Below are 19,511 nucleotides of genomic sequence, written 5' to 3'. Positions count from 1 at the left end.
TTTGCCCCATCAATTCTTTCCCCTCCTTCTAAGCTCATCCTTTACAGTTGGGCCTGCGAATATTCCATGGAATAATTTTTCATGGTTGCCAAACATGACCTAAAATTGGGTATAAAATTTGTTATACCCACATTTTACTTTGAACCCTAGTCCTTGTGCTATTCTCACCTTTAATCTCTGGAACAGGCTTGGAACAGGCTCTCCATCTTGTGGAGATTACATTACAAAATAAATTTTTAGGGAGCATATGGCAACCATTATTTTAAGGGATTCTTTGGTTTTTCTAGGTGGGGAGAATGAGATGCAAAAGGATCCTGAAAATCTCGGCTACTTTGACTCTCAAAGCCGGATTCCTGCTTTTCACCTTCTATTTTTGACTAAAAATAAGTTTCTTCAGTCGCTTTTGAAAATTCTCATTAATCCGTTTCTGCTTGTTTAATCATGCGAGAATGAGAAGCCACAGAGAACACCCCAAAGGTAGTTGGATTGATAAAAAAAACTCTACCAGTCGGGTGACCTTTTAGAGCATGGATTGGCGTGATTGTGGGGCCATAGTAGATCAAAAGCCAGGCCCATCAAGTGGACAGTTCAGATCAATCGAATACGATACCCACTATCCCACAGTAGGTGCAACTCATTGTATTAGTGTTCATCAGACGCCTGGAATTGCTTGATTAGAGAATTTGGGGCCCACCAAAATGAACAAACCACAAGATGGTGGGGCTATACAATCGGATTCTCCAGTCTCTATTGTACACGTGTGACAATTAGATTGGTCGAGGTGGACCCCACAGCCGACCAGCTAAAACTGCATCGAGTGCACAATCCTAACTACTGTTTCTGTAAAATATTGAATGATATTGCAAGCAAGCAAGCAATCAAAACAAGAGATTGGAGAAATATTTCCCAATCAAAACAGGCCAACATGGTATGTATGAAACGAAAAATTTTCAGGATACATACAACTGTGACAAAATATATACAACAGCAACTTGAAAAAGGAATTGATATTTACAAACCCTCTATTAATATTTTCCATTGGCTATTATGGATTTATGGTCAATGAAAGAACTCTAAAATAAAAATGTTAGATTTATCAAAACAAGAGTACGTAAGCGTCCAAGTCCCAGAGAAAAAAAAAAAGGAAAAAAGAAACTGAGGACAAGGGTAAAAGATCAATAATCCATGGGAAGCTCCCAATCATCCTTGGTTTCTTTCATTTTTTGTTGAACTTTTCGGCCACCGAAACCTTTCCGGCTGCTTCGAGGACGAGCGGATCGACTCTCGCGATCAAAATATCCACCAACCTCGTCCCTAGAAGTTTCCACATTTCGAGCATCCCAAAAACCCTAATACAAAGAAAATTTACACCCCAAGAAGAAATAATGCTATAATTATAAGATTTCACCCCAATATAACCACGTCTTTCTCATGTAATAGAGGGTGAGAGGAGAAGAGAATAGAGGGAAGACAAGTCAGTGAGAAAGGGAGAGCAAATCTGCTTTCATTAACTTCAAACGATAGCTTTACATTGTCCTATATAGACAAGGACAGAAGACTGAATTACCCTCATGTGAGGTGTACATAAATCCATTTGAACAATCATCAGTAGGGTACATTCAAATAAATATGTGCATGAATATGTTAAGAAATAGATAGAATTTTTTTGAATGATTATAATAAATAGATAGATGTATAGAAAATTATTTTCTGAACTAATTATTTAGGAGCTAAAAGGCACACAAAAATGCTACACAGCCTCATACAACAAATAGGTAGATAAGGGAGCATGTGCATCAAGAAGACAAAAACTGGCTATGATTTTCCAAAACCACATGGATGTCCAACTAACAGCAAGAGTGCTGATGGAAAACCAAGAATATTTTACATCAAAGAATATGAATACAATTAAAACCCATCTAACCAATATGACTGGTGATATTCAGCAGATATACATACCTTTGTTAGTCTTTGTACATGAGAGGCTGCATCTTCATGCATCACCACTGTATCAGATGTGACTTCAAGAACATCCTCAACAAACAAACCATATGTGCTCACCTGAAATAGATTTTACAAAAACTAATTACATTTAAAATTCTGATGTGGATGCCTTTCATCAACATATAAGAGGATTAAATGATTAACCAACCCACCAAACTAGACGGAATAATGGATATCCCAAATGGGTCGAGCTCGAGAAGTTCCACTGAACCTGAGTTAATATCAAAAGTATAGCCTCGTACCTCGAGAAATAGCAGAAGAAAAACAGGTTACCATGCATATGGACAAATGTGCAAGCCTGCATGCATATGCTGGTGTAAAGAGTGCCTAAGCACGAGATCTGAAACTCACCTTCCCAACATTTCCCCGTCCCGGTGTTACCACATTGTATCCTACCTAACAAATATACACCATGAGCTTCTGGAGGAAGAAGAACGTGTATTATATTTTTTTTCTAAACGATAACAATGTTAATTAATAATCCGAATAGATACAATAATGATAATATTAAGGGACCGATGTCTGCACCACCATGTTTTGACAATGGAACGACTCACCTTGTTTTACACTTTTTAACCAGCTATCAAAAGCTATTACAATTCCAAGAAAGCTCTTGGTAGGAGGTGAATATAATAAATAACAGTACTCAGCAAAAGAATATCAAGTAGCCAGAAACTAAAAGTACCCGTCTTGGTTTTTTAGCTGTGTCAACATTCTATTACTATTTTCATCGACAAAGAGTCAAAGATAGGTCTTCTGGTCTTTCTCTTAGAAGATAACACTGGTAATATGCGTGCAACTGATGTTCTAATCATCTCCACATCTATCAATTGCCACAAACTAGAGCCAAGTGACGTTCTCCAGTAACTATGAAAATGTATCTCTTCTCTGGCACACACAACGTTCCTATTTGTGCTAGTAAATGATTAATATGTGCTTCATGCCCATCCATTCTCAAAATCTTTAAAAGTGAATGATGAGTTAATATTTCATATTGTCCATCATCGTGATAAGCATCAGCACTAATTGTAGATGAGGTATTAGAAAAGGATAGCTTCCACTGCCAGCACTCTTGAACCTATTATTCCTATACACTTTTCAAAAAAAAAAAATGAGAAAGTTGACAAACACAGACTGAATAACGATAGATGCCTCTCACAATTTAGCAGCAGAAATCAAAACTTAATGGCTAGCACCATTACCATAAGTGAATTTTAATGTCATTATCACGCAAAGACTGGTTTATTGAAATATAAACAGTCACTATCGAACAAATTTATCTGGCCTACCATGGACTACCATATCCAGAATGACCATATGAAGCTGCATCCTAAGAATACTTTTACATCATGGTCTCTAGTATCGTCAATCAAAGAAGAAATAATCTAATAATTTCTGAACAGCGGGACTATATATAAAAAATGAAAATGCCATACCAAAGTATCCAGGCCAATCATTTTAAGGTCATTTTCCATTACACTCTCATCCTGGACGAGCACGACATCCCCTACCTGTTAAGAACAGAAGATGGAAAGGATGAGCAGACCAAAGAAATGGAAGTCAAGCAAAATATTAGATCACACAGGTAACAACAGAGTGACATTGAGCTATTGTTCATAAAAACAGGTTGAACCGAGAAAAAACTAATGTTCATGATAGATATTTACTGTTCCTAACATATAACTGACATAGGCACATGAAAGCAATAGATCAAATATAATATTTAGAGTTCCTAACATATAATCGACATACCTGGCTTACATCTTTCAAAAGAAAGCGTTCCATTTCCCCGGATAAAAAACTTGGCCTCACTTCTACCAAAAGGACCATCCACTGGAGTGCAATATTAAAAAATGCATAAGAATCTGAATCTCAGTAAGAAACATTACTGTTTCCATCATTATTGAGGGTTTCACCAAGATTAAGGAACATTTTTTTTATAGGTAAGCAAGATTAAGGAACATACATAGCTGCAAACGCTACTTAAAATATGCAGAAAGTGGAAAAGCTTTGGACATGACTCTGAGTTTCAGGAAGTATTGCCCAAATCGACAGGGAAGGTAACGCCGATGTTGATAGCGTAGATAGTTCGGGGTATGGCACTGCTTCTACTTTCTGTTCCTGATATCCATTCCTAAGGGAAGGGAATCCATGTCTATTTTTTCACCTTCCCTCAGTATAATTTAGATGAAAAATAATCACAGGTACGATGCTGTGGATTTGCGAACTATATGAAGTGTCTTAGTTTCTTAGAAGTACAGAAAGCAATACAAGGAAAAGGATCACATCAGACAGAGAAGCTTCTCAGAATTCAAACTGATGGGTCTAAAAATTTGCAGAAATCACAATGGATCTTAAAAACAATTTCTCAGTTTTAGGAAATTACTTTCATAAACAAAGAATATGTGATGAGATACAAACTTGTATAAGATATAATGTCATGTAGATAATCCACAAGCACCATCATAATTTCAATCGACAGAAGTTGTAATATTTATATTTTGGAAGCCAATCTCAAATTATATAAGCCCAAATAGGACAAGAAAACAAATGGGAAATTTTGAGAAGTCAAGGTTAGAACGGCCCACAATAGACAAACATCCATTACTAATATGCAATACTGAATGCCCCTATACACACCCACACAATAATTGTGCCTACTCATATACATGCATAACACCAATTATAAATAAGCTACTATACATGAAAAAGATACATACACATACCAAGGTTTGAAAACTCAAAACTCAGAGCAGACTCGAGTTAACTTGAAACTATATTGAGTTCCGATTAAGGCTTATGAGTCTGAAAACATGGTGTTGCAATCTGATTCTCGACAAGAAACTCGAGTTGACTTGAAACAAATGGGAAATTTTTTCATGTAAAGCATCACTTATCTTGGGGGGTTAAGAAAACCCAGATACCCACTAAAATCGACCCAACTCTCGATTGTGCAAACTGCTTTATGAGATTCTGAGAACCGGGTTTTCATATATGCATCAGTATGAAGATTTCATTCACATCTCCGATAATTCTTTCAGGCTTTTCACTATTCAGTTATAACTGCAAATTGCAATATCAAAATGACAGAAACTGAAACAAATGTGCAGCAAAGAGAAAAAAAAAGAAGCTTGGTGAAAATAGGAAAACATGACACTCACTGATCTGGTGTCAACCCAAAGCTGAGAGACAAAACCCAAGCTAAGGGCAGATTGCATGCTAATCACTTGTTTTGCAAGCATATTTGATCTTCTTAACAGCTGTCTCCTGTTTCTCAACTCTGACCTTCCAACAAATTCTGCAACCTCCTCAGATTTTGAATAACTCCCTCGAGAACCTTGCTTAGGAACCAAATCCTCATCCTCTAAAGCTCCCAAACAAGTCGCAGTTGTCTTATCTTTTTCCAGATCATTCTTCAATTCAAGAAAATCAAAATTCGAAGAGACAGATGAATCACCGTGGAGGCTTTCTTCCTTATCCTCGTCACCAAAATCTATTCCACCGATTGCCAATTTCCTACCAAAAACCTTTTCATTCATCTCCGGAACTGTTGTAGAGTTCAGACAAATCTTCTCTACCTCTTCTTCATTATACTTTTCAACCTGCAAAGCATTTTCTTCTTTTTCTGTAACAACTTTGTCAAATAAATTGTATTTCTCCGGTCGGGACAAACCCAAAATCTGATCCACATTTCCACCACTTAAACTCTGTAACTCATCTTCATTTCTCCCAAAACTACCACTATTGAACCGAATTTCCCCATTATTATCCCCTGTCCACTTGGAATTGTAGGCATTCAATGATTTTAAAGAATTTCTGTTATCAGTCTTTCCTAATATCGCATTTCGGTAGCTTCTTTGCTTCAGATTAAACCTAAAATCATAATTCCCAGGACTAAAACTACCCAAGTTTGGATTTTCCAAATTACAATTCAATTTCAACCTATCCATCTCACCTATGTTTCTCTCAGAGCCACGATTAATGAACTGACCTATCCTATCTGAATTACTCAAACTATACGATTTTTGAAAATTTCCACAATTGGCCATTAAAAGCTCATTTCCAAAGATCCTTGGCTTCAAACTACATCTAAAACGCTCTAATTTTCGTGTTCTAGGTCTGAATTCATACAGATAGGTAGTTTTCAAAGAATTCAGAGAAGAACAAGCTAAAAGAGCACAATCGCACATTGCGGAACCCTAAATTCAGAAGTTGAGGACAGTTTGACGGTCTGAGGGTCTAAAAGAACACGGTTCTGAAACCCTAGAATTATATTTTAAGAGGAGATGGAATACTCACAGGATTGAGTTGAAACTTGAAATCCGTGGGATCTGCAGCCTGTGAATTCAAACGGTCCTTTGATATTTTAGGGTTTTGGTCTTCTTGGTGCGGGGGTTTAGTAGGGTTTTGAGAGGAGAAATGAAATGGCCGCCACACGCGCACTTCTTCCAGTGTGACCGTCAGTCGCTATATACTGGAAGAAGTGCGCGTGTAGAAGCTAAAAGGATATTTTGAAAGCAGGGAATTCATGAGAAATCATATAGTGCCCGATGGGGCAGGCACGTGTAGAAGAGGGCCACCCTTGATATTTGATCCAACACCAGACCCCTTAAAATCAAGGGTGGCGCCTCTTGCACGAGCATGCCCGATCGGGCACCATAAGTGAGCCGACGTTTTATTGATCATGATCGTGCATCTGATCTGCCCTTTGTTAGATACCTAGTGACCCAATATTAACATTCAACTATATGCATGGATCATTGAATATGTTAACCATAAAAAACTATGTACAGGCAATGCCCCACAGTGAACAAGTAAATATAATATTTTGGATATAAGAAGTGATATATTCGCCTCATTTTTTTGGAGACAGCCTCATCTAGTGTACTAATGACTTCTCTTTTACGCCAGAGATGGCTGTCCCAAGTTAAAAACGGGGGCGATTATATCAGTTCCGAACTTAGATATTTGAGAAAAATTATACGATGAAGGGCCGTATGAACACATACCCATCATCCCATCCTTTTGATATTTATCCAACAGCAGCTCACTTTTTGAGATATTTGGCTGGGTTCTTCAGTCCACGTATTAGGAAATAAGAAATTTTAAATGATGCATGAGCGTCAAGTCCGGTATTTATCATAAAGTAGTCTTTATTTACATAAATAAGAAACCCAGGATATAATAGACATTTTACTATAATTCATGCACTGATTTACATGAGAGGAAAGAGATAGGCATGGCCATATAGACCTCTTTTCAAGAGTTCTGGTAGAAACTCATTTTGAATCTTAAACATAATCACTGTAGAAAATGACATTAACTCCCATTCATGCTTTCATGGCTTCTGTGTCTTCCTATATTTCATTTTCTCTTCATCTCAGTGAATCTGATTAACCATAACTGGAAGATAATTACCTTTTTAATTACAGTTCTTCATGGTAGAGGAATTTCTCTAGAGCATGTTTCTTCTTGCAACTCCAACGACAGTTAGTAGAACACATGGAATTGAAGATCATAATCCTTGTGGAGTGAAGAGAAATGATGTTTGATGTTGAAGGTGATTTTGAGAGAACAATTGCATAGCCATCATCCATATAGTCAGTCCCATCAGGGAAGAGCTGCCATAGAAGGCTTCCTCCACCACTTCCTCCCTTCTTTGTAGAGTTTAAAAGGGTTCTGTACACTGTAGTAATGAAGGTATCCCTGAAAGACATGTTGAATCCATTATCCTTCGCGGATACGCCAAATTCCGCGAAAACAACGGGCATTCCGAGGGTCTTCTCCGCGTCATCGATGTGGGTTTCCATCCACGAATTCACGAATCGAAGGTAATCGTCCGATATTGATTGTGATATCCTTCATGAGTGCGATGTGAGTCAATATATACAGATAAAATGTAGGAAGCACATACGTATTTATGATGTACATGGATATATGCATGTACAGAGGAGGATGTTCACGTTTCATGCATGATCGAGTTAATTATCAACTTGGCCTGGCGGACTAGGTTTTTACTTTGGATGAGTTCTCCTTCGAGTCAAAGTTTTGATCTAATGATTTATTTGAAACTCCTTTGATTTGCCCTAGTTAATTGACTCCCCAAGTCAACTCATTTTTACCTTGGCTGGGGTTCTTGTCCAGGTCGAGTCTTTGAACACTAGTGTATAGATCCTACTTGTGTATATATGTAAGTGCTTGAATCTACATGCAACTGCATGTATTATTAATTTTAGGATAAATATGCACGGGTAAATACATTAAGACCATGTCTGGCAACCATTAAAAATTATGGGAAGCGATATATTGGCCCCCTTTTCTTCCATAGCCACATCTTCTAATCAAGGTTTTAAATTTTGGTTTTGGTTTCGGTTTCAGCCATCATGAAAATCGAAATATTTTAGTTTCGGTAGAAATTTCGGCCAAAACAACATGTTTCTGTCTAAATTTTAAACCATGTTTACGACTACTCTCTTACACTACTAGGTGGTGGCCCAGTGAAGAAAAGGAGTCAAATATATCATCTTCCCAAAATTATTTAATGGAACATACGCGGGCCCAATTATGAAAGAGAGCTCAGAAGTAGAGAAGGGGATAGACTTGAGAAGGCACTAGTGGAGAGAGAGCACAGAGAGCTGGAGAGAAATCCCTAAGAAACAGTGAAAAATAATACGTTACTTCGAATTGGTTTGTTTTTCCTTTTTTCACGAGCTTTTCATAGTGCCCTCACTCCCCACTTCTCAGTTCTCAATTCTCTCCCTCTCAGCCCATGTCTCACAATTGGTTTATACAGTGGTGAGAGCAGGGCAAGGAAGGTGGGAGAGGATTGAGAGGGCATGAGTGAAGTGAGGATGAGAAAAGGGTGGCCCAGATGTGTATGATTGAAAGAATACATTTATATGTATGCAAATGTATGTATGTTTTTTTTTATGCTGCAAATGCACGTATGTATGGAATATGAACATACAAGTTTTAGAGAACTGAATGCACTCACCAAGAGTCAGCATAGATGTGAACCGAAGCAAAATCTACACCAAATGCCCGATGGTTCCTGAGAAAATCGGTTCCAACTTGCTGTGCAAATGTGTTGGGATTGAATTGGACTTTGTCAGGGGTAGAAGGACCATAAAATCCTTCTAATCCAATCTCAACCAGGTGCAACGGATCAATGGTCTTCACGTAAGCTGCCATTTCTTGTATCCATGCCTAAAAAATCAAACAAAATCAGATAATATAAAAAAAATTTAGGCCATGTGTTGAGAGGGGGAGAGGGAGAGAATTGAGAGGGCATGAGTGAAGCTGTATATGATGTGTGAAGAGGCAGTAAAATAAGGAAAAATAAAACTCTATATATTTTGAAGAGAGTTTTTCTTTTCCCTATTTTTCAGCTACTTCTCACCCTCTCCTCACTCATGCCCTTTGAATTCTATTAGGGCCCGTTTGGATACCTCCCATTTTGTATTTGGATTTGGAATTGAGTTTTGAATACAAATTGAATAGATCCGGCAGCTCATGTAGAGGGAGACAGAGAGGGAAGGGGGTCCTTCCTAGTGGAGGGGAGAGGTTGAGGAGCTAAGAGGGTGAAGGAAACTCCCGGATCTGTGGATTTCCAATTTCTTATTTCCACAACAAACTTAGAAATCTGATTTTTTTCACAGTCAGCTGTTGAATTAGAAATCCAAGAATTTGATCCGATCCAAGTTACAGTGCAAAAAGGGCCGCAAATGTGAGAAATCCAAATCAAAATCTTCTCGGCAACCAAACGGGCCCTTATGTTTCCCACCCTTCTTGCACCTCTCCCGCCACTTGATAAACTAATGTGTAAAAAACTTTCATGGCTGCCAAACATGGCGTTATAGTAAAGGAAAAGGTTGATGAAAGATGAACCTGTAATTTATCGCCGGAAGGATCTGAGAGGCACCGGGGCTCGTTCATCAACTCCCAAGAGAAAATTGTTGGATCATTCTTATAGGTCACATTTGTGTAAGTATTCACTCTGTTAAGAACCATCTACCAAGAACAAAAAAAATCGGAATCTTAGAAAGTATATGATGGCACTGGCGTGGCACATGGATCGAATCCATAGCTTACAGTTGTTCTATCTCGGAGAACCATTCAAGGTAAATTCTATGGCCTCTTCGGATTCGAACAAAATTGGTCATTATTTGCAGATTATAATAGTTTAATTTGATCTTATTTGGAAATGGAATATTAATGTTTCTATGGAAACCATACTAATTATCATTTATAAAATTACTATAACCATTATTTAAAAATAATCATAATTAACTTCAAAAGCATTTGCATATAAGATTAGTATTGTCTATGCAAATAAATATTAGAAGTATCCAAAGACACTTAAACATAAAATAAAAATTCGCATCATCTACACAAGCCTGAGTAGTAACTAAGTTGTTAAAAGTCTTGTGTCTTTCGTAAAATGGGTGTAAAATTAATTTAGTACATATACATAGGAAATAATAAAAAGCTAAGGACATGTCTCGCAACCATGAAAATGAAAATAAAATTCATGAAATATTTGTTGGGCAGAGAGGATTAATGGTGACAAAGATTTGAGAGGGTCGTGAGCGAGGAGAGCATGTAATGTGGTCGGAAAACAGGAAAAAACAAAAATCACATGCTAGATCTTTTCGCTCACCACTCCTTCAAATCTCTCTCACACCAACCCTCTCTACCCAGCAAATATTTCATGAATTTTATTTTCCTTTGTTTACCAACCCCATCACATGCTCTCCTCCCTAACCAACCCTCTCTCACCCTGAGTAAACAAATATTCCATGAATATTTTTTTAATGGTTGCCAAACATTGCCTGAAAAACTTGCCTTGACATGAGCTTTATAGTAGCTTCTGAGAGTTGGATCGGAGAAAAAATCATCGTCCGAAGTCAGATTCAAGCCCGCAGCTTTTCCCCATTTCACATATTGTGCTTTGCCTCCATTAGCTTCCCAATTGTTAGCTAATGACAATATAAGCCTGATTTTGTGTTTTTTAGCTTCACTCACCACAAAATCCAATCCCTGAAAAATAATAGAGAAAAAATTCTTAAGATATAAAAACAGATGTATGGCAAGTACCAAAAAACAGGGTGGCAATACCAACTTCCTTTTTCAAAAAAGGGCTCTCTTAGAATTTGGTAATTCCACCCCATCCCAGTTTTTTTACTACTGGCAACTACAGTTTTCAAAAGGCAACAGTGAAACTATCTAGGATGAAAAGAGAAAAGAGTACCTTGAAAACCTCCTCATCATAAACAGAAGGGGATTTCTGAAGAGCTCTCCATCCCCCATCATTAAAAGCCCAAGTCCTACATACTGTAAGACCCACAGAAGAAGCTTGTTGGAAAACATCAGTAACTTTTCCTCTGGTAGACTGATCAACAGCAAAGACCATCAGCCAATATGTGTTGAATCCATTAACATAGAAAGGCTGGTTCTTAAGCATGAACTGATTCCCTTTCCTCTCCACCATTCCCCACTCCTCATCTCCTCCAATCTCACCCATATCATGGATTCTAAAAAAAATCCAATAAAATAAAATAAAATAAAAATAAGTAATAAAGAATAATTCTAAATTTTAAATTTTCATTTTTTTTCTTTCTAGTGGGTACCCATGATTTCTCCCAAAAAAGGGGAAATGTGACTCTATTTTCTCCACCATTCCTGTGTGTGAATCTGCAGAGACGCCAACATCTTTGGAACTTGAAATTCGAACAAAGAACATGAAAATGGCTACTGAGACAATGGTTTTAAGATCAGAAAATTGGGAAAATGTGGCTTTTCTCAAGTGGGAATCCATGAATTTGAGTCAGTCCACAAGTTTTAAAAAATTTTGGACTATATATGGATATGGAGCTTGGCATTTTTTGTATTGAGTAATGTGAAGTACTGAGGAAGAAATGAACGCCAGCTTTGAAGCAAAGTCAGGTGTGGAATTGCAAACATCACCTCTAAGGCAAGGGTTTGGTGGGCCCAGATAATGTGATTGATAGAGAAGGGCGGGCCCCACATGGATGGATCTGTTCATTTGATTCATGACACTTGACATCATTGCTTAGTGTAAAGTAGAGAAGTTCAAGAAATTGGATTATAAAGTCATCCAGGTGGACGAACTATAAAGTCATCGATATATATAGGCTGATCACCAAGTGGGTCCCACATTGGATTTGCCTGTGGGTTAAAAAAAAAATCCCACAAATCACTATCATCGATCAATCCTAACCACCCAATCAATGGCTCTTTTGGCCGTTGGATGTGAATGCGTTCATATTTTTCTCATGTTTTTTCCTATTTCGCATTTGAAGATTCTTGATTGAATTGTTATAATCGTCAGATCATACTGATTGTGGAGCCATGAACCAGCTAATTGGAGTTGTGAGCGGTCAAGATTGATCACTGTGGGGTCCACATGCAAGACATTGTGGGGCCATGAGCAAGCCACTAATCATCGAGAATCACCATTAAGACCCTGTTTAGATTGCAGGACGAAAAGTTTGGAAAGGAAAGCTTTTCCAGAATTTCTTGTTTTTCCTTAAAGAAAGAAACTTGAACCAAGTTTTATTTCGAGGGGTCTTCAATTTATAATGGTATCCCTCTGAATATTTCCCTATAAATAGTGGGAAAAAAAATCATAAGAAAATAATTTCCTCAGGAATATCATTCGAGAGAGAAAAAAAATCTTCAAGAATATCATTCAAAAAACAATTTCCTCAAGAAATGTTTTTCTTGCAATCCAAACAAAGCCTTTAGCCAAAAAACTTTAACTTGCTAATCCATTTTGGATTACAAGGAAAATATTTCCAGCAGAAAAAAACTTTTCCTATGAATTTTTTTTCTTTATAAGTGGCCTAAGATTCTTTGAAGGGCGTTTCCGTCAACAAATAATTGTTTAAACATCACAGGTGATATTGATGTAAGATTCCTTAGTTTACATTGTAGAGGCATCATGCCAATGGCTACTACAGGACCCAATAGATTGATCATTGTCAGTTGATATGGGTTGTTTTATTTACACGAGACAAAAAATTCATAGGCATGAGTGGGTTCATATTATTATCCGTACAACTTTGATATTATGAAACACATTCAAGTGAATAAATGTGATGTTGGGTTGCAAAATATAAATCTTTTACTATATTTTAGAGAAATCATATTTAAGTAGTTTCTCATGTATTCTAATTTCTAAACTTGAAAAATATGTTCAGTGGTATTTGATATAAGATTTATCAAATAATTTATTAAAATAATGTATATAAATATATTTATATTTATATAATTTTATCAAAGAGGACCATTAATATATGATTTTTATGTGGTTAGGGATAAGATAATAATCAGGGGAATGATATTTTCACCCCCCCCCCCCCCCCTCCCCCCCGCGTACGCATTCACGCCGCCCCCTTGTAACATGATTTGAGGTCAAAAAGCATTAAAGTTGTCAACTGTTCACGTCATAAGGGGGCGAATGCGTGCTGAGGGGGTGAAAATATCATCTCCCTAATTTTATCCATTTCTGGTAGTCCATAGGTAATAGTGTGACATTGCATGGTAGTACCGAATGGCTCTTATAATTTTCTAGGTTAATTATAGGGAATTGTTGTCAGCACAACCATATTTTAATATTTGCACAAACCCATCCGTCTTTTCTTCTTTAATTGGCTCGTGAGAGTATTTTGGGAATTGTAATAACCTTTTGACAGCTCTTTAACTAATAAAAGACAAGATGGGTTAGCCAAAATATCAAAATATTTTTTTTTTTTTTTTGAATGGTAGTAGTTATATTAAAAGAAGACTGAGGGTGTCCCCCTTACAACACAGAAAAATAAGACAAAACTAAGGCAATACAATTAGGGCGGGAGAAAATCATAGAGTTCTAAAGCCTGCAGCGATACGCCAACTTTTGCTAAATTATCTGCTACGTCATTACCAGAGCGCCTCACATGATTAAAAGTTACCGGCCGCCCCTGTAAGATATCTGTAATCTCGTCAAAGAATTTAAGAAAGCGCCACGGGGGAGTCCGAGGTCCCCTGAGCCATCAAAATATTGTTATGTTGATATCATTTCCCTAATTAAAATGTGTTGGCGAACAAGATAGTGCGCCCTTGCAAAAGCCTAGCCACAGGCATCCCATTGAATCCACTTATCCACATCACCCAACCCCATCATGATTTCAATTCTAGTCGCTTGTTTCCATTCTCTCCCTTTTTTGAACCAAACAACGGAATTATGCAAAAAGTAACAGGATTAAGGAGGTGAAATGAAATTGACACCGGGCGGAGTTAAAGGGGGAAATGCCGGAATTTGTTTCTGGCCCAAGAGGTGGTATTTTGATTTCATCCCGTATGGAACGAACCTTCTCTTCTAACTTTTATATTAAAATTTAGGGATTTGCTAGCGTCCACAACAAAAGGCATTTATCGGATGGCCCCTGTGAGACTAGCCACCTCGTGAATGAAGACAAAATCTAGAGAAAAGTCTCACACACAACGGACCATCCGCGAAATAGGAATTTCATGACGGATGCTAGCAAATCCTTAAATTTTAATTTTAATTTTGATTTCTCTCATTTTTTATGGGAGAATTGGAATTCCGATTTCTGATAACAACAATCCAAGCCACTCGCCGTAACATGACTCCTCGACCGAGTTCTGACTAGCCGAGTAGACTCATCCGAGTGATAATTATATCCCGAGTTGTGGAACTCAAATGACACGAAGATCATATATTTATATACAGAGAAAGAAAGGCTGAGACCCATGTCCGCCCAAAACCAACAAGACACCACCCACGACAAAGCCACTTCCGATACGAAAGGAGCAACCAACAATGCTGAGAAAAAGTCCTCTTCTGAGTCCCCACTCCTAAGTCCTAACACAAAAAAAAGAGAAACAGAACAATCTCTCAGATCTTACTCTTCTCTCCCATGGAAGCCTTGATCGAGCTCTGCGATCTAGTCGCCCAAAACCCCGACGCATTCTCCGACAAACTCGCCTGGATTTGCAGCCGGTGCCCTCCTTCGGCCACTCTTCTCGCCGGATCTCCCCGTCTCACTCGATCTCACCTCAATGCCCTTCTCGCCACCGCCAGATTTCTCTCCAAATGCCCGAACAACACCGACCCTCGCCCTAAATCCGCCCTTCTAGAATTCCTCCGTTCCCTCCCAATCTCATCATTTAACCCTAATTTCTGGCCTCTCTCTTTCCCCCTTGAATCCATCTCCTCCTTCTTCTCCGATCTCTTCGCCTACACCGCCAAAGCTGCCGATCTCTCCCCCGAATTCTCCCTCGCCATTGGCTCTATAATTTCTGACATCATTATCTCTGCGGCTGCCACCCGCCAAGATTCCACCGGAATCCCCAAAATTTTCCTCGCCGCAGTCTCCCGAAACTGCCCGCCGATCCCCGCCTCTGATGCCGAGCAAATCATTGGGTGTTTTCTGGATCAATTCGCGGCAATTTCGCCGGTGGAAATATCGGTGGCAGCGTCAGGTTCTTCGATCCCTTTGCTGTCCTCTGAGACTTCGTCCTCTCAAAGCTCGCCATTTGGGGGAAAAAGGCAGTTGCCATTGAATGGGGATTCAAGCCCTAGTAGTGAGGCTGGTGAATTGTCTGGATCATCCACTAGCACTACGCCCTCGTCGAAGGTGAAGGGGAAAGAGGAGTATAATGAGGGGAAGGATGATAATGGCAGGTCTTCGAAGGCCACTACTACGAGGTTGAAGTTGGGGAATGGGAGTATTGCTGGGAGGAGTAGTTTGGATCAGTTGGGGGCGCCGTTAGGGTTTAGTGATGAGTTGACTGTGTTGAGACAGCAGGTTGCTACTTTTGAAGAGGAGTCTGTGGAGGGTTTGGAGAAGCAAGAGATTGGTTTCATGTTGTTTAGGCATATTTTGGATAAAGCTTCTTTTAGGGCTGAGCATTTGGAGCAGGTCAGGACTGTTGCCGCAAAACAGCTCAAATCTTTACCAGCTTTTCTCAGGGTGAATACCAATCTCCCTTTCTCTTTCTCATTATGATTTTTTTTTAATACATTTATTAGAACATGTGCCAACATGGGTCTACTATGAATCCATGAATTCTTCCTAGTTTAGGCTAAAATTGCAAAGAAAACAGGCAAAAGACTGTATTGGTCACTGGGAATCTATTTATAAATCTCTTTCCAAAAATTCTTCTTACAACTGATAGGGTTAATGAGCCGTGGCACCATCGAGTTGGACATGTCTGTCTTCTAGAGCTAATCATGTTATCCATAGGGATTTTCTGGGTGAGTTCTGCAGCTAAGTATTATGTACGGATATTTATATGAATTACATGTGAAATTTTGTATTTACTAAATTACCAGACATGCGTGACCGTGCATTGTGATAAAAAGAGTATTGAAAGTACAAAGAAAAAACTCTGATTTTATTTCTCTTTGTATGTTTCCGGTTACATCAATATCAGAATATATAGAAGCAACACTAACAGAATACAGAAACTGACTCCTAAAAAACTGGATACTAATCTGATTAGTATCTTTATTTTACTAACAAACTCACACACATCTCACTAGATGACAGCTCACTAAGATAAGATAAGTATGAGTATGGCCCTATTCTTTAGCTTCAAACTAGGAACAGAAAACAACTTTAATAAATAAACAAAAGATAAAAACATATGCAGCAATCGTAAGAGGCACTAATCTTTGACACTCCCCCTTAGTGCTTGCTTACGATCAATCAAACCAAGTGCAGCTCTAAAGAACTCAAGCTTCGGTTTTGCTAGTGCCTTTGTGAAAATATCTGCAACCTGTTCACCTGTCCGAATGTTTTCTAATGTTATCTAATGCTCAAGCACTTTCTCCCTAACAAAATGATGTTGGACTTCAATATGTTTTGTGCGAGCATGGAACACCGGGTTTGCTGCCAACTTGACAGCACTTTCATTGTCACACCGAATAGGAACATCATACTCAACTTCACAATAAATATCACCAATCATCCGCTTCAACCAAACACATTCTTGGGCAGCCATCGTTGCAGCCACATACTCTGCTTCAGTGCTGGACAGAGCAACACTAGGTTGCTTGATTGCTTCTTACTACACCATGAAATCACAGCTGAACCCATATTAAAACAATAGCCTGTAGTTGATCGCCGATCATTGATGTTGCCTGCCCAATCAGCATCTGTGAAGCCAGTCAATATAAAATTTTCACCTTTCTTGTACATCAGCCCATACTCACAAGTATCTTCAAATAATGTAGAATCCTCCTTGCTGCATCCAAGTGAGGAACCTGTGGATTTTCCATGAACTGAGATATGACACTTACTGAGTATGAAATATCCGGTTGTGTAATAGTCAAGTAAATTAAGCTACCCACAAGTTGTTGGAATTTTTGGGCATCCTTCACTGGCTTTCCTTCATCTTTCTTCAACTTCAGATATGGTTCCATAGGAGTAGTTTTTGGCTTCGCCTCCCCCATGCCAAAACGTTCTATTAGACCATTGGCATATCTCTTTTGAGATACAAAGAACCCATTTTCTGTCTTCTCAACTTCTAAACCAAGGAAGCATGCAACTTCACCAAGATTTTTCATTTCAAATCTGACTGACAAATCATCCCGTAGGCGAGATATTTCTGCATCATTGTCTCCAGTGATAATCATGCTACATACAAAAGTACTAACACATGCATCCCCAATTCCTTTTTCACAAACATGCTTGAATATGAATTTGAAACTTTGAAGCCACACAAAATAAGATATTGAGCAATCTTACCGTACCACGCACGCGGAGCTTGCTTAAGCCCGTACAATGCTTTCTTGAGCCGGCAAACATGATAAGGAAATTCGTTTGAAACAAAGCCTAGGGGCTGCTCCATGTAAACCTCTCTATCTAGCTCTCCATAGAGAAATGCATTTTTAACATCAAGTTGCCAAAGCTTCCATCCCTTGTGTGCAGCCAAGGAAATAATTGCTCTAACTGTCACCATTTTTGCAACTGGACTAAATGTCTCCTCGTAGTCCAGCCCATAATGTTGTGAAAAACCACGAACAACCAAGCGAGCTTTATGCCTGTCAATTGATCCATCTGCTTTCTTTTTCAGCTTGTACACCCATTTACATGTGACTGGCTCAATGTCTTTTGGTTTTGGAACTAGATACCAGGTGTTGTTTTTCATCAAGGCCGAAACTTCTTCTTGCATCGCTAATTCCCATTCTATAACTCCTTTTGCTTCATCATAGCATGAAGGCTCATTGCACTCAAGTGGCCCCATAAAGAAACAAGATGTCACTGTGCAATGATTTAGATGTACCTCATAGTCTTTTAAGAAATGAGGTTGTTTTCTCTCTCTGCTGGACCTTCGTAAAGATGACACATCTTGCTCATTGTTCACTGAATTTGAGGACAACACCCTGTTTTGCAGAAAATCATTACTCCCCCTCTCCGTAGACTCATCTTGATTCATTGAGGAGGCACCATGAGAAGCTGGTTGTAAACTTCTTGATTTTCCCAGGTACCGCTATCTTCAATGATTCTTGGAACGGACTTTGGTGTAATATAGTATGGCGAAATCTCATCGAACACAACATCTCGAGAAACAGTAAACTTCTTTGTCTCTGGATCCATACACTTCCATCCTTTCCGATGTGGATCATAACCAATAAAGACACACCTTTTGCTTTTGGATCTAACTTAGTTCTATCAGTTTTTGGAACATGAACAAAGCATATAGAACCAAATATACTACAGTAACTCACATTTGGCTTGACTTTATATAAACACTCAAAACGAGATTTATTGTTACCTAGCCATGAGGGTAGCCGATTGACCACGTGACATGCACACCGCATTGCTTCAACCCACAACTCGCGAGGAAGATTCTTGTCATGCAGCCAAGATAAACTCACTTCGGAGAGATGTGCTATCTTCCGTTCAGCAACCCCGTTCTGCTGTGGGGTTTTACGACAAGTCATCTGCCTGTGAATACCATGATCATCGCAGTATTTAGAGAACTCAGTCAACATATACTCCCCTCCATTATCAGTCCTCAAGCATCGAATCTTTAAGTCGAACTCCTTTTCCACAGAATTTTTAAACTCGAGAAACTTGGAAAATGCCTCGTTTTTTTCCTTCAAAAAATACACCCATGTGAATCTAGAGAAGTCATCCACAAACACCATCATGTATCGAATCCCACCATAGCTTGGTGTTCTGGTTGGCCCCATCAAATCTGAGTGAATCAACTCAAGTGGATTAGATCTTTGACTTGAAGATCTTTGAAATGGAAGACGATGAGATTTGCCATTTTGACATCCTTGACAAACTACATCTTGCTGTATATTTTTAAGAGCTGGGATCCCGTCCACTAATCTTTTAGAGGAAATCTCTCTCAACATTTGGTTGCCAACATGCCCCAATCTAGCATGCCAAACTGTTGCACCATTGTTCTGACTGGTCTTCTCCACATAGGCTTCACTTGCAGACATTACGTACAAGGATTTCTTC

General features: G+C 38.7%; 3 protein-coding genes across 6 annotated transcripts in view; 1 reads left to right on the top strand and 2 right to left on the bottom strand.

The window, feature by feature from the left end:
* Positions 1-902: 902 nt before the first annotated feature.
* LOC143849909 (uncharacterized) lies at positions 903-6,498 on the bottom strand. Of its 4 annotated transcripts, none has more exons than XM_077359204.1 (7): positions 5,166-6,497; positions 3,766-3,837; positions 3,441-3,515; positions 2,356-2,400; positions 2,157-2,246; positions 1,960-2,061; positions 903-1,349 (listed from the first exon to the last, which is right to left on the bottom strand). In XM_077359204.1, exons 1-7 carry the CDS (start codon positions 6,192-6,194, stop codon positions 1,176-1,178), a joined length of 1,587 nt encoding a protein of 528 aa, XP_077215319.1. In that variant the 5' UTR covers positions 6,195-6,497; the 3' UTR covers positions 903-1,175. The 4 variants fall into 4 exon arrangements, 2 of the variants coding, with proteins under 2 accessions (XP_077215319.1, XP_077215318.1); XM_077359203.1 differs by having other exon boundaries at positions 3,757-3,837; positions 5,166-6,496; XR_013235904.1 differs by having other exon boundaries at positions 1,312-1,349; positions 2,157-2,215; positions 5,166-6,498.
* A 623-nt stretch (positions 6,499-7,121) lies between these two features.
* Positions 7,122-11,863, bottom strand: MAN6 (Glycosyl hydrolase superfamily protein). Its single transcript, XM_077360300.1, has 6 exons — positions 11,634-11,863; positions 11,255-11,537; positions 10,849-11,043; positions 9,892-10,014; positions 8,999-9,210; positions 7,122-7,863 (listed from the first exon to the last, which is right to left on the bottom strand). The coding sequence occupies exons 1-6, from the start codon at positions 11,819-11,821 to the stop codon at positions 7,431-7,433; spliced, it is 1,434 nt and encodes a 477-aa protein (XP_077216415.1). The 5' UTR covers positions 11,822-11,863; the 3' UTR covers positions 7,122-7,430.
* Positions 11,864-14,767: 2,904 nt separating this feature from the next.
* The window catches only part of ATPI4K ALPHA (Phosphatidylinositol 3- and 4-kinase family protein), a 46,561-nt gene continuing 41,817 nt past the window's right edge, over positions 14,768-19,511 (top strand). The window contains exon 1 of the mRNA XM_077361457.1: positions 14,768-16,001. Within this exon, the coding sequence (XP_077217572.1) occupies positions 14,946-16,001 (1,056 nt within the window). The 5' untranslated portion in view covers positions 14,768-14,945. The remainder of the gene's footprint in view (positions 16,002-19,511) is intronic.

This window comes from Tasmannia lanceolata, unplaced genomic scaffold, assembly GCF_043159265.1.
Source record: "Tasmannia lanceolata isolate RefF3 unplaced genomic scaffold, GAP_Taslan_0.1 ptg000018l, whole genome shotgun sequence".
NCBI classification, from domain to species: domain Eukaryota; kingdom Viridiplantae; phylum Streptophyta; class Magnoliopsida; order Canellales; family Winteraceae; genus Tasmannia; species Tasmannia lanceolata.
Note: the sequence above shows the minus strand (reverse complement) of the source record. Positions and strands in the feature narration are given on the sequence as shown.

Excerpts from the sequence above, each read along its gene's own strand:
- LOC143849909 (XM_077359203.1), bottom strand. The coding sequence starts at position 6,194 with ATGTGCGATTGTGCTCTTTTAGCTTGTTCTTCTCTGAATTCTTTGAAA. Across the intron at positions 3,516-3,756 it reads TTTTGAAAGATGTAAGCCAG|GTAGGGGATGTCGTGCTCGT; the intron begins GTATGTCGATTA and ends TGTTCTTAACAG. Across the intron at positions 1,350-1,959 it reads ATGTACAAAGACTAACAAAG|GGTTTTTGGGATGCTCGAAA; the intron begins GTATGTATATCT and ends TCTTTGTATTAG.
- MAN6 (XM_077360300.1), bottom strand. The coding sequence starts at position 11,821 with ATGGATTCCCACTTGAGAAAAGCCACATTTTCCCAATTTTCTGATCTT. Across the intron at positions 11,044-11,254 it reads ATGATGAGGAGGTTTTCAAG|GGATTGGATTTTGTGGTGAG; the intron begins GTACTCTTTTCT and ends ATTATTTTTCAG. Across the intron at positions 7,864-8,998 it reads CACATCTATGCTGACTCTTG|GATATCACAATCAATATCGG; the intron begins GTGAGTGCATTC and ends GCACTCATGAAG.